Source organism: Delphinapterus leucas, chromosome 2, assembly GCF_059928025.1.
Source record: "Delphinapterus leucas isolate spDelLeu-1000000601 "Yukka" chromosome 2, BTC_Dleu_Yukka2, whole genome shotgun sequence".
NCBI lineage: Eukaryota > Metazoa > Chordata > Mammalia > Artiodactyla > Monodontidae > Delphinapterus > Delphinapterus leucas.
In genome coordinates, this window is record NC_143130.1 from 168,222,983 (window position 1) to 168,237,222 (window position 14,240).

General features: G+C 41.7%; 1 protein-coding gene across 2 annotated transcripts in view; it reads right to left on the reverse strand.

Annotated features, from left to right (window-relative positions):
* The window catches only part of TTC7B (tetratricopeptide repeat domain 7B), a 239,346-nt gene that overhangs the window by 118,019 nt on the left and 107,087 nt on the right, over nucleotides 1-14,240 (reverse strand). For both annotated transcript variants that reach the window (XM_089908118.1, XM_022576286.3), the window contains exons 7-8: nucleotides 9,231-9,403; nucleotides 1,923-1,986 (exon numbers count right to left, since the gene is read on the reverse strand). In XM_089908118.1, the coding sequence (XP_089764244.1) occupies nucleotides 1,923-1,986; nucleotides 9,231-9,403 (237 nt within the window). The remainder of the gene's footprint in view (nucleotides 1-1,922; nucleotides 1,987-9,230; nucleotides 9,404-14,240) is intronic.

Below are 14,240 nucleotides of genomic sequence, written 5' to 3' on the forward strand. Positions count from 1 at the left end.
ACAGGGAGAACATAATCATTTTGGTTGGCAACCTAGCCCTTCATATTTACTGTCATTGGATTTCACCATCCTCTGAAGAGACTTCCTGGAAATTAAATACGACAGAGTCAGATTTGACTGTCTCCAGGGGATCCGAACTTTGAGTATTACTAGTTTCTACCACTTCAAGGAGGGAGCAGGAGAGTTGGGGACATCACTCCCAAGACAACAACACTTAGAGCAAGCATTCTAGAGATGTGGCCATGTTTCCCAAATTCCAATCTGGAACACATGATCTGACAATAGAACTCAATCCTTTCAATCAGAATTGTCCAAGAAATCGAAAGCGTATGCTCACCACGCTTTCAGAATTTTTACACCGTTACTAACCAAGTCTGCCCAAAGGAAGCTAAGTGCCAGGTTGTGAAGAGTCCAGCGATGAGGCCTGTGTGGGCAGCCCCCCTCCCCCCCCCGAACTGATGACGGTGAGACCTGCCCATCTGAACACCAGTTACTGGAGGCCACTGGGCGCCAGCCTGTGCACATATGTGCCTCCACATCTGTGCCAAGGTAGAGTAGAGGATGTAAATGACACCGTCCTAAGTCACCAGCTGACAGTCAAGGAAAGATGAGCCACAGGGGCAACCTGTTTCCTTCAGAGAAAGTAGGGCCAATGATGTCAAAGAGCTTCTAAATAAAAAGAAGCGGTGACTCAAGCAGTCTCGCTCTTATAAACATCTTGGGGCCATTTCACAGAACAAGAAAACCCAAAGCTTTAACTTAAGGCAAGAAAGCTACGTTGCCTGCCTAATCCCAGCCTCTTCTGCCCCTCTTTCACTCAGCACACAGGCATTCCTCTTGTGCTCCGTTTCTAAGTCTTTCTCCCTGAGTGTATTTCACGCCTCCATTTAAACTGTCTGCTTGGGGAAGAAGGGAACACCTCCTCTTGCTTTAGTTACGACTCCTTTTCCTCCTCTTTTCTCTTCCTGCCTGCCTGGTGGGGTGGGAGTTATGGAAGAAGGCAGGATGCTCTGCTACAAGGAGCAGCAGACCACTGCATGATGCCTCCATTCTGCCTGCTCTGGGCCTCCGGTCCCTCGTCTAAATAACTAGGTGGATGTGAGGACCTCTAGGTCCCTCCAAGTTCCAGGGGCTTGCTGTTCTGCTCAGGTGCTCAGCAGACACCATGTACTTGCCAAGGTATTAACTACTATAACACAGATTACTCCAGAATGTTTCAAGCCGGGCTGTCATGTCTAGCGATATGCAGAGTAGAAACCCAGTAAAGGATGAGCGATGAAATCGTAGACCTACATTTGATATCCTGGCCAAACACTAAGAAAACATTTCAAAGGAATTTGATGGTCTGGCAAAAACTCCCTCACAACAGCAGAGCCAGGTAACAGGAGTGGCCTCTCTGGGCCTGGGCTCTGCAATGCCTGGGAAACTGGTGGGGGCTTGGGGAGAGGACCCGGGCAGGAGGACGAGGCAGTTTCATCAGGCTGCTGCTATGGAAACCGGAGGTTCAAGTATACAAGTGTTTCACCCCCAAATTCTCCCTCCCACCAAGGCAAATGGAGAAGGCTCATAAAGGTTACCTTTTGGGGGCTTCTTTCCCCTTTCGAGGTTCCTCTGGTGGTCATTTTAGCTATAGTTACCCATATACAACTGTGTTAGTGTTCAATCAGTACTTGGTGGATAAATGAATGAACTAAGGGAAGAGAAGCTCCATGCTCCAGGCTGACCCAGGGACATATCTGGCCAGCCCAAGAATTAGAAACGTCCCTTTTTTTTAAACCACTATACTTTTTTCCCACCAGGTATTCCCTTTGGAAAGTACTCGTCTCCAAAGAAAAAGAATCACTATCCTGATGGAGTCACCATATCAAAACAGGGACCATAGGAATAGGGGAAAGAAAAATGTAAAAACACATTCTACTCACCATTGATTCACTAATCAGCAATAACAACAGGGCTTCTTCAGTATTTTCTTGAGGACAAAAAATGCTGTATAAAGAAAATTGACTTTGATATATGGCAATTTCAAAATAACACAAAATACGTGACTAAGCAGAACTGAAGGGCTAACAGCTTCTAGATTTTTACATCGTGTAGAACCCATGAAAAATACTGTATAATCTGGGCCCCTGGAGTAATTTGTTTATTTCTATGGTAATCTATGGAATGTATACATTTTAACTACGCATTTTAATAGCAGGCAGCCGGGTAAAGCTGTAGAAACCAAGTTAAAAGCCCAAAGAACGTTTGTGCCTATTACAGAGGTGGAAAGTTTGATCACTACAAACTGACGTTATCTAAATAACACAAGCTTTCTCCTAAACCCATTACGAGGTATAAACTGAAGACGTTTCGCTACATGGTACTCTTCTTACCTCTTACTTGCTAGCTGGCGTATTGTATATTGTCATTTAGATGAAACAGGAGATAGGAAGCAATTTTAGAGTTTGAATGATTTCTAGAATACTGTAAGAACTTAGTGAGCTATCTTACTCAAACACACGTGTACTATGGGGTGGCACGCAGGAGCTGTCTTATTCATCAACTTTATGGGATTTGGTTGAACTCTACCATCTTGGATTAAAATAAAAAGCTTTTAAGCTCAATGTTGCTCAGGATTAAAGAACAATAAAAACCAAACATAACTCTGGTCTCCATTCCCTATATCCTATTTTTTGTGCTCTGAGCGTTTTAAAAGACCTCCAGGGAATTCTCTGGCGGTCCAGTGGTTAGGACTCTGCGCTCTCATCGTCCGGGGGCCGGGGGTTCAATCCCTGGTTAGGGAACTACGATCCCACAAGCCACGGGGCACAGCCGGAAAAATAAAAAACCCTCCAGCATTTTCCCCCGTTCTAAAGTTCTAGCATTCTTTGAGTAGAATTGTAAGTCTTACCACTGGTTGGGCCAAACTCAACTGTTTCTTTTTTTCTCGGTTCTTGCTTTTTTGTTTGTTTGTTTTTCGGCCACGCCAGGCGGGCATGTGGGATCTTAGTTCCCCCACCAGGGATCAAGCCCGCACCCCCTGCAGTGGAAGCGCAGAGTTTTAACCACTGGACTGCCAGGGAAGTCCCATCAACTCTTTTTCGTGGAATGGTAGAAGAGTGCAATAAAAATGAACTTGGTTAAAAAAACTTGGGGATGTTTTGGAGATGACTAAATAAAGACTAAATTTACATCTTCCCAGGGGTAATATTACAATCATTTAACTTAAGAGAAGGGATGATTTCCCCCCCAAAATGGCCCAAAAAATGTTTTCCAAATGATTGCAAATATTTGTTCTCTTTGAAGTGCTGGCAAATTTTGTATTGTGTCAAAGGGCCATGAGGAGTAAGACAGAAAAGTCCAGTGACTGATACTCTTTTTACAATTCAGTCATCCCTGGAGGTAAGGAAACCACCTGTGGGATGGTTCCTATTGCTCCTGCAGGGCTAAAATTTATAAAAGGGCTGGGCTGTGAGTGAGAAGCAGGATTCTGGAATGTGCGGTGACCTCCTTAAAGAGGTAACTTGAGGTGATTTGGGTTTTTGGAAGATGGAACATTTCTTTCCCCTTAAATTCAGAAATAGAGCCAACAGGCTTTGAATTAAGAACGCTCAGGTGTGTGTGTGTCTGTGTGTGTGTCTGTGTGTATCCCCATCCAGCAATCAGTTCCTGATATCCTGGCTCGTGCTTACATGCAGTTGGGACCTTATAAATAAAGCAGAACCATTCATCATTTTTTTCACAGCTACCCAGTTCTGCATTGTCCAGACTAATTGAAAAGAGAGGGAGCCCGTTCTAATCATAACTTAACACCAGCAAATTCAGTCCAGAGATAATCCCCAAATTCCACTTGAGCCATCTAGTCTACTTAAATGTGAGGTTGTGTTATTTTTACTAGAGCTGCTAACAAGTAGCACATTAACTGATTCTAATTCTACTTCCTCTACCCTTCTTTTCAAGGCAGGAAAGATGGGTACTCAGGGGTGCTGCAAAGTTCTCAGGGCTGGTAGGAAGAAGTGGGGGGCGGGGGAGGGGGAAAGGATAGTTTTAAGAGACATGCCTAAAAAACTACCCACTGGAATGCCCCCTTCTCCATAATTATGAATTCTCTAGATCTATTTCTGGTCATTCTTTCCCTCTTCCCTGCCCAGGGAAGTGTGGAGCTCAGGGTGGACAGTCAAAATTGTTGGGGCCCTACTTTTGTGATATTATCCTCTTGGGGCCCAAGAGCCTCAAGGGGGGATCCTGGGGTGCCCAGGCCTCAGCCTTGTGGAGCCAGAAAACTGGGGCCTTAGACCTGGAGGAAGTTGATTGAAGGGATGGTCGTTCGCAGCTTCGGTTCTGCCATCAAGTAGTTGTTAGGACCCTTCAATGTCCCCTATCTTTAAACTTTGAACAGCATCCTCGTCCTTACCAAACCTCTGCATTGGCTACCAGGAGGTTCAGACCTGTATTTAGCACGCCATGATAATTACTTTCTCCTCTTAGGCCTACCGAGGAGCTTAGCACAATGTATGGCACTCCTAGTTTTCAGTAAATCATCACCCACCTCCCGGCATCACAGTGGTTTCTAGCGTCCTCCTTTACTTAGTGCTAATTACCTAGTCTAATATGCATTTAATTATCTAAGCCACCTCAAGCGCTTTTTACAAGGAGGAATACGGTGGAAGTAAAAACATACTTGAGTGACATGCACGCATATGTGGACTAAGGAACATGTATAAGAATATTCATAGCAGCACTATTCCTATTAGCTCCAAATGAGGAACAACGCAAATGTCCATCAAGAGTAGAATGGATCAACATATGGGAGTATATTAATAAAATGGAATACTATTCAACAACAAAAACAAACTACTACTACATGCAAAAATACGGATGAATCTCTCCAATATAATGTTAGACAAAAGAAGTTAAACGTAAAAGTACTTAATATATGATTCCATTCATGTAAATTTCAAAAATGCGCCAGACTAACTACAGTGATAGAAGTCAGGATAGGGTTACCCTTGGGCAGGGAGTAGTAACTGGGGGAGGGTACAGAGAGTCCTTCTAGGGTTCTGGCAATGTCTAGTTCTTGACCAGGATGCTAAATTACTTGCATGTGTTCACTTAGTGAAAATTCATCAAGTTTTCTACTTTTGGTTCGTGTGTTTTTCGCAATGTATATTATGTGTCAGTAAAAAGCTTACTTAAAAAATAAGTAAACAAAAGTCAATAAAATTCTTCATAGAAAGATCTAGAAGAAAGGAAGTAAGGAGGCCTATGGCATGTGATTCTTCCTCTCTTTTTTTACCTTGGATTATCAGCATTTTATTTCCTTTCAACATTTAAGACGGAGAGAGGACGAGCATCCTGTACCCACTTCACATCCAGGTTGCAGTGACGGGGAGGGGGGTTTTCTGGTAGAGGTTATTTTTCAGTAATTGTCCATTATGACCAATGGTCCTGAATGGTCCGTGTGGTTTGCTGGAGCTGGAAGGATCTATGGCACATAAAGTTTGCTTTGTGCTCATGTTCCTCATAAGAGGGGAGAGAGGAGGGACCACCGGCCAAAATGAGATTTAAACATCATCTATGGATTCCCCTTTTTTACCTCCCAACTCACATAACTGAACTGGTGATAACATCTTTTTGCCACAAAACTGCTTGACTGGAGAGTCCTGTCTTGTTAATAAGGAAGCCCCAAGCAGATTTTCTCTCTTTACTAATAAATCAGAAGTCAGGGTATGAACATGCAAAACTAGAAAGCTAAAAGCTGATGGTGATAACTGAAGGAAGAAAGATTAGCACAGAGATTAACTAACTAGAGAAATAGAAACACAATAGAGAAAAATCAACAAAACTGAAAGTTAATTCTCCAAAAAGATCAATAAGACCTGACAAACTTTTTAGGTAGACTGACCCAGAAAAGAAAGAGAAGACTCAAATTACTAAAAGGAGAAATGAGAAATGGAAGAGGGTACATGACTACCAATCTTATAGAAATTATATGTGTGTGTGTGTGTGTGTGTGTGTGTGTGCGTGAATACTATGAACAACTGTGCTCAGCAAATTAGGTAACTTAGATGAAATGGACAAATTTCTAGAAAGACACAAACTACCAAAACTGAAGAAATAGAAAATCTTAATAGCTCTGTAACAAGTAAAGGGAGTGGATTAGTAATCAAAAACATTCCTACAAAGAAAAGCCCACGACCAGATGGCTTCACTGGTGAATTCTACCAAACATTTAAAGAAGAATTAATAATAATTCCCCATAAACCCTTTCCAAAAATAGAAGAGGAAGGAATATTTCCCACTCATTCTACGAGGCTAGTATTATCCTCATACCAAAATTAGACAAAGACATCATGAGAAAAGAAAATTATAGATCAATTATTTTATGACTATTGATGCAAAAATCCTCAACAAAATACTAGTAAATCAAACTCAGTAATAAATAAGGATTATATACCTAGTGGGATTCACCTAGGAATGCAAGGTTGGCTTCATATCTGAAAATCAATTAATGTAATACATCACATCAGTAGAATAAAGGACAAAAGCCAGATGATCATCTCAGTAGATAGAGAAAAAGCATTTGACAAATTCAAAACCTTTTCACAAAAAAATATACTCAACAAACTAGTAATAGAAGGGACTTTCCTCAACCTGATAAAGGGCATCTATGAAAACCCACAGCTAACATCATACTTAATAGTGAAAGACTGGATGTTTTCCCTTTCCTAAGATCAGGAATAAAACAAAGGTGTCCACTCTTGCCACTTCTATTCAACATTGTACTGGAGGTTCTACCCAGGGCAATTAGGAAAGAAAATGAAATAAAAGCCATCTATGTTAGGAAGAAGTAAAACTATATTTGCAGATGACATGATCTTGTATATAGAAAATCCTAAAGAAGCTAAAAAAAAACTATTAGAACTAATAAACAAGCTCAGCAAGACTTCAGTATACAAGATCAATATAGAAAACCAATTTTACTTCTATATACTTGCAATGAACAGCCCCAAAATGAAATTAATAATAACAATTCCATTTGTGATAGTATCAAAAAGAATAGCACACACACCAAAACACCCTTAAGAATAAGTTTAACAAAAGAAGTGCAGGGCTTCCCTGGTGGCGCAGTGGTTGAGAGTCCGCCTGCCAATGCAGGGGACACGGGTTCGTGCCCCGGTCCGGGAAGATCCCATATGCTGCGGAGCGGCTGGGCCCATGAGCCATGGCCGCTGAGCCTGCGCGTCCGGAGCCTGTGCTCCGCAATGGGAGAGGCCACAACAGTGAGAGGCCCGTGTACCGCGAAAAAAAAAAAGTGCAAACCTTATACCCTGAAAACTACAAACTGTTGCTGAAAAAAGTTAAAGAAAACCTAAATAAATGGAAAGATATCCCATGTTCATGGATCAGAAGACTTAATATTGTCAAGATGGCAATACTCCTCCAACTGAGCTACAGATTAAATGCAATTCCTACAAAATTCCAGTTGCCTTTTTTTTTTTTTTGCAGAAATAGACAAAATGATCCTAAAATTCATGTGAAAATACAAGTGTTTGGGGGATGGCGGGTGACAGCTAAGGGGTGCTAGGTTTATTTTGGGGGTAGTGAAAGTATTCTAAATTTGACTGTAGTGATGGGCTATATGACTATATTAAAAGCTATATTAATGTGAATTGTACACTTTAAATAAATGAATTATATAGTATGTGAATTATATCTCAATGAAACAGTTTAAAAAAATGTGTGTATTTGTGTGAAATGAAACTTGTGTCTCAGTAACCTGTCACATGGGAATCTTCCCTTTAACTAATAACTTCATTTAACTAGATCTGCATTTTGCCTCCATGATTCTCCTTGTACAGATGGGGAAACGGATATTAAAAGAGTGACAGAGGCTGAGTGGTTTAGGAAATAAGGGAGAAGTGGCCAGCACTGTGAGCTTCTCTGCCTTCAAGGGGTGAGGCCACACTGGAATCGCACCCAGAGAGACACAGGGCTTCATCCATGTGTCAAACTTGATTGGGGGAGGGAACAAGAATTAGATTCTTCAATATACCGGCACTTTGGCTATTAAGAAGCATCTGAAGCAGAAGAAAACTCTAGGATCTATTTTTAAGATTTAAATATCACCTAAAAAAGAACCCCAATCCTGCTGCTAAATAATGCATAATGAGGGGTCAGCATTTTAAAAGTGAGTTTGAGAATTGCTAGAACAGATGTTCTATGAATCCAGATAAGTACTAAGGAGTAAACGCAGGGAAAAGTTAAGAAAATGCTCAGGAGTCTGAATCCATATAAGAAATGCAAATTGAACAAGGTGAGGAGGGAGACAAATGCCAGGGTCAATTTAAGAGGATTAAGAGGCAGTTACCCTGAGAAATGCTGCCCCTTGTAAAATGCGGCATTGCGTTCAGAAGTCACACACGTAATAACTATCTAATCACCCCATGTCTGTCAGTGCTTTCTGGGGCCTCAGAAGCAGCAGCCTGCGGTCTTTCAGCCATTTTTCCAATTTGTAATGACTAAAGAAGGTTTCCGTATTTATTCTTACACGTTCCCCTTTGCTTCATGGAGAGGTTCTGAAAAGCCATCATGCCTTGTCCTTGTAGGAACAAAGATGGGAAGGAAAGCTTTGAGGGGAGGAATGAGTCAACCCCTGTTCCCGTCTCCCCGCCTTCTTGTGGTCTCTCTCCCTCCCACCTCCTCCTTCCCGGACCTGGGGAAATCCCAGGCTGAGACCGGAGTGTTTCCCTAGCCCATTTTCCTCAAAGGTGATCAAGTTCCCAATCCAAAACTTAAACCAACTAAAACATTCTAAAGAGACATCACCTTCCAATCACCTTTAAATTATCAAATTCGTCTTCTTCTTCCAGCTAATTCAGTTTAAAACAAGCTTTTAAACAAAAGGATCAAGGAATTGCTGAGGAAAAGTAAAGAAAAGTCAACTCTGGCTTACTAATAGCTTTGTCACTGACTGCTGTATGGTTCTGCGGTTCTTATAATAAACGAAATGAAAATCCCCAAGACCAACAGTGAAGGCTGAGAATGGCAGCCAAGCACTAGATGAGAGCATTTCCCTGCTCAAAACGTCCCCACTCAGGCATGGATATTTGCTGAAATTATGAAGAGTAAAGAGCTATCTTTATTAAACTGGTAGAAAATCTACCCTTGAACTTCTATTCAATCCTTACATTTTCCTGAAGTTTCCCTCCCATCCCCTAACCTACAGATGAGGACACCAACTCCCATACTTCTCTCCTGAGTAGACACGGGCTTTCCGCGTGAGGGTGTAGGTTTTTGTGTTTGCTCCTTTCCGGAGAGGATCGTCCAGAGGTGACTGGCATGGTGGATTCTCCAGAGGGTTCCAATAGCTCTGCTCACACATACCCCGCAACAAGATCTCCGCCAGCTGCCTGGCTATTGTCTGGGGACACAAAGGAGCAAAGGCACAGCCATGAATCTATTTTGTATCATTCATTCATTCATTCGCTCATTTAATAAATATGTTTCAGTCATCACTTTGTCATCACTGTTCCAAGACTCATAATTAAAAATGTCTACTCCTATGATGAAAATTATATCAGTTGATGACAAAAAAAGAAAAGAAAAAATGATACACTAAGATATTTGAAAGATTAAAAAAGAAATAAGTTTATGCCCTTCAAATGCTGCCCTGCCTCTGTTATACTCTGGAACACTAAACATGTTTTATACCGGAAACAACTGAAACTTTTAGTTAAGCTCTTTTCCAAAAGCTCTTATAAATAATAGGTGAACTGTAAATATTTTCATCACCTCCCAACCGAGGCCTGCCAAAGCCCGACCTTGGCAGAAAGCCAGTACTCAACCTAGATGATGTAATCCCTGAAAAAAAATCTCTTCGTTGATGATAAGATGATGTTCAGTGCAGATTTTTAGAATGTCTTCCTTCTTCGGAGTGCCAAGGGCAGGTCCTTCACAGCCCCACCCTGCGACTGCGGCTCAGTACCTGAGGCCCCGTGCTTACTGCATCCTGGCCCTTCAGCCCAAAGGTTCCCACTGGCCTTGAGCAAAGTGGAGAGCTGGCAAAGTGACTATGGCTACTGATCCAGAAGACCGTTTTTTTAAAGCTGGGTAGGGATCTCCTTTCTTACTGTGAAAACCCAGAAACATCCAGATCTTGTTCTTCTAAGTTAGGTGCAGATTACTATGTTTTTCCAAACTCTATAGCTCCACTGCCTAGAACAGCATCACGTAGATGTATGGGGGAGGGAGATGTGGCAGCTACTAAGAAGTACTTTGTTAACTGATGCATATCACTTAACTTACCTCGTAATCTTCCAGTGACAAAGAGGAGAAGTAAAAAAAAAAAATCCCTCCGAAAATAGAAGCGCTGCATCTCAGGGTGGTCCAGGCCGCCTCACAATCCGCCAGAGGTGGCCAAAGATAACTTCAACCAGCAGGTTTTTCCACAAGGTTTTAGCATTCTTTGGAAGATGCAGGCAAAGAATGCTGATCTTCCCTGACAGTGAGCCTTTTTAAATAAACATTTTCCAGAGGAGAACTTTGCTAGGCTTTCACCCATGTGAAATCTCTTAAAACACCACAAGGAATCGTAAATGCAACCAAATCACTAGCTTAGTGGTTTCTGATAGCCACTGGGTAAAGGCAAATTTTCTTCATTATTCCAAAGTAAGACTCACTAGCTTTAAATGTCTATAAAAATGTGAAATTAAATGCACTCCTATCATCCCCAACTGAGCCATCTGTAAAGATCTCATAAGAGCACAATTTTTAGGACCTAAACAGTTCCTGAACTGTTTTCTTAAACCTTCCATTACAGCCTCATTTTGATCTCACTGCAGTCATATAAGCTAATGACTTCTGCTGGAAGCGTCAACTAGCAAAAATAACCTCCACTCACTATAGCTGAGAAAAAAACGTTAAAGGAGAAAAATGAACAAAGAACTTCACTTTCTGGATGTATCTGCCATGGAGGGATTCTAAAGTTGTAAAAGTCTCTGCCCTCAAAACAGTTTGCTTGTCCACTGCTGGATAGCTCACGCTAGATCTCATTTTCCCTCAAGGTATTAACCTTCCAGAGAGATTTTTAAAATGAGGTTATGTGATTGCACATTTTAAAGGCATCACCTCGTCATGCATTACCAATTAGGAAGGATGTTGGCTGTGTTCACTGAAATCTCAAATGAAGTTCAGAAAAGGAGATTAAATATGAGAAATTATCAGCAAGATCACCAATATCTATGATACCTTTTATGTTTTATACTCCGGTTATATTTAGCTTGTGGTTTAAATGTCTAAAAATTGTTGGTAGCTACCAAATACATTTCAAATACATTTAGAATTAAAGGAAGGAAAGGAGAGAAGCTGGTCTGGAAGAAGACTTGAACTTCTTTGTACAAACTGGGTCATTAAATGCACTTTTTTGTATGTGATTTTAAATTGTGATAAAATTCACATAACATAAAATTCACCATGTTAACCATTTTAAAGTGTACAGTCCAATGGCATTTAGCACATTCACCATGTTGTACAACCATGACCACTCTAGTTCCAGAACATTCTTTACCCTAAAAGGAAACCCCATACCCTCTAAGAAGTCACTCTCCATTCTCCCTCCTTCCACCCCCTGGGAACAACTAATCTGCTTTCTGTCACTATAGGTTTGCCTCTTCTGGACATTTCACATAAATGGAATCATATAATATGTGGTCTTTTTGTGTCTGGCTTCTCTTACTTAGCATAATGTTTTCAAGGTTCATCCATGTGGTAGCATGAATCAGTACTTCATTCCTTTTTATAGCCGAATGATATTCCATTGTATGGCTAGACCACATTTTGTTTATTCAGTCATCAGTTGGTAGACATTTAGATTGTTTCCGTCTTTTGGCTACTGTCAATAATGCTGCTATGAACATTCATACACAAGTTTTGCTTTGAACACCTGCTTTCAATTATTTGGAGTACTTATCTAGAAATGGGGTTTCTGTGAAAGTACTTTTAAATCCTTCTCTGCTATGGTCTCACACCAGAGTTTACAAAGCAACTTTTTCATCTCATAAGGATATCATAAATTTGTAATTATCAGCTAATCTAAAAAGAATCATACAGCAATTAAGGCTGATGGAAACACTGTCTTATAAGTGGCAATAGCTGGAGAAGTTTCCTGATGTCCACCGGAAACCAAGACACCGGTGTAGACTTCCCAGGAAATGCTTCTCAACTAGAGTGGGCAAAGACTCACTTGTGGAAACTAGAAAATACGGATTTTCGGGCCCTGCCGCAGACTGACTCAGTTGGCATTTCTGAGGTCAGGTACAGGGATGTGTATTTGCTCAAAGTTCCTCAGATGGTTCTGATGCACACCTTTCGTTAAGCACTCAAGGGATTAGAAACGGTTTAACTTAGGTCACTTGAGAACCATCAACCAAGACCAAAGGTGTACTTGCAACTCAAGTGTGACATTGAGTGGGAAGTGACTCCCCCGCTTACATTAACACTAACCAGTCAGTTAACAGCTGAAAGTGCCCAGGGGCAGCTTTATCTACACAGGCTTTCTTTAGAAGCCTCTTCACTGGGCTTCTCAGAAAAAAGAAAAAAAAAAAAAGAAGAAGAAGAAAACTGTCTTCCTTCCTAACATCTCTAGTCAGAATCCTACCTCACAGGATTTTTATAAGTTAAAACACATTGATTTGAAAATCATAAACCTTAGACAATAATGGAAGATATTCTCTAATTTTGATAAATAATATTGGAGTAAGCAGCAAGCAGATTCTCACAGTGCAGTGCATGCACTCAACCTTTTAATGAGGAAACACCCTTTATTTCCTTAACAAAGTATATATTTTTTGAGAGTCTATAAGCAATTTTGAAAGACTGGCTTTTTTTTTTTTATTTTTATTTATTTATTTATTTATTTATTTATGGCTCCGTTGGGTCTTCGTTGCTTTGCACAGGCTTTTTCTAGTTGTAGCACATGGGGGCTACTCTTTGTTGCGGTGTGTGGGCTTCCCATTGCGGTGGCTTCTCTTGTTGCAGTGCACAGGCTCTAGGCATGCGGGCTTCAGTAGTTGTGGCTCGCGGGCTCTGGAGTGCAGGCTTGGTAGTTGTGGTGCACGGGCTTAGATGCTCCGCGGCATGTGGGAGCTTCCCGGACCAGGGCTTGAACCCGTGCTCCTGCACTGGCAGGCAGATTCTTAACCCCTGAGTCACCAGGAAAGCCCAAAAGATTGGCATTTTAAATGTGCTTTTAAAACAAGTATAAGAACACTTGCCAATATAACCAGTTACTTTCATTGTGCTTCCAAATCTTAGAAGAAGCTATTCATGCTGACCAGTTCAGAAGTTTTATGGAATGTTGGGAGTAGGTCAGTTTGAGAGAAAAGATAGATGGCAATAATTTTTATCCATATATATATTTTTTTTTTGCGGTACGCGGGCCTCTCACTGTCGTGGCCTCTCTCGTTGCGGAGCACAGGCTCCGGATGCGCAGGCTCAGCGGCCATGGCTCACGGGCCCAGCCGCCACACGGCATGTGGGATCCTCCCGGACCGGGGCACGAACCCGTGTCCCCTGCATCGGCAGGCGGACTCTCAACCACTGCATCACCAGGGAAGCCCTATTCATATTTTTGCAGGGTTTTTTCCCTTAAAGGACTGTGAAGATCAAAATGTTTTGTTTGAACTTCTGAAGGCACCCATAAATCATATAATACATAAGCAGATATCGAAGACCAAGTGAGTTCTTGGTGCGGTGTGTGTGTGAAGTCGCCCGTCTTGTCTTACCTCCCATAATTCTAGGAAAGCCTATGGCTTAGCCATCTGGGCCAGTGAGTTGTATGTCCACATCCTTAGCATAAAGATACAGCCCCATTTCCCAGGACAGGAATCTCTTAGCCTTGCCCAACTGAACACTGTCCCACAGCATTTAAAGGACTCGTGATAATGGGAGGACAACAGCATGCATGACGGTCTTAGTGGGGCTGCCACATCGGCTGGGGCCTGGGGCACTTCTTAGCTTCCATGAGCACCAGGCCTCACCCAAACACTCGATGACTCTGGCTCTGAAGGGTAAACTGTGGAGGTATAATTAATGAGCCTCCCAGACAGGAAGGTGAAAGGTTTAAAAGGAAAGAGAGAGAACTCAAGTCAACAGGAGAGCCAAGCTGCTGATCAACCAGTCTATTTCACTAGCTTTTCTATTTCTGGGTTTTATGGTCACTATAGTTAGTCCAACAGCTAGGTTCTCCTCAGGATCTAATC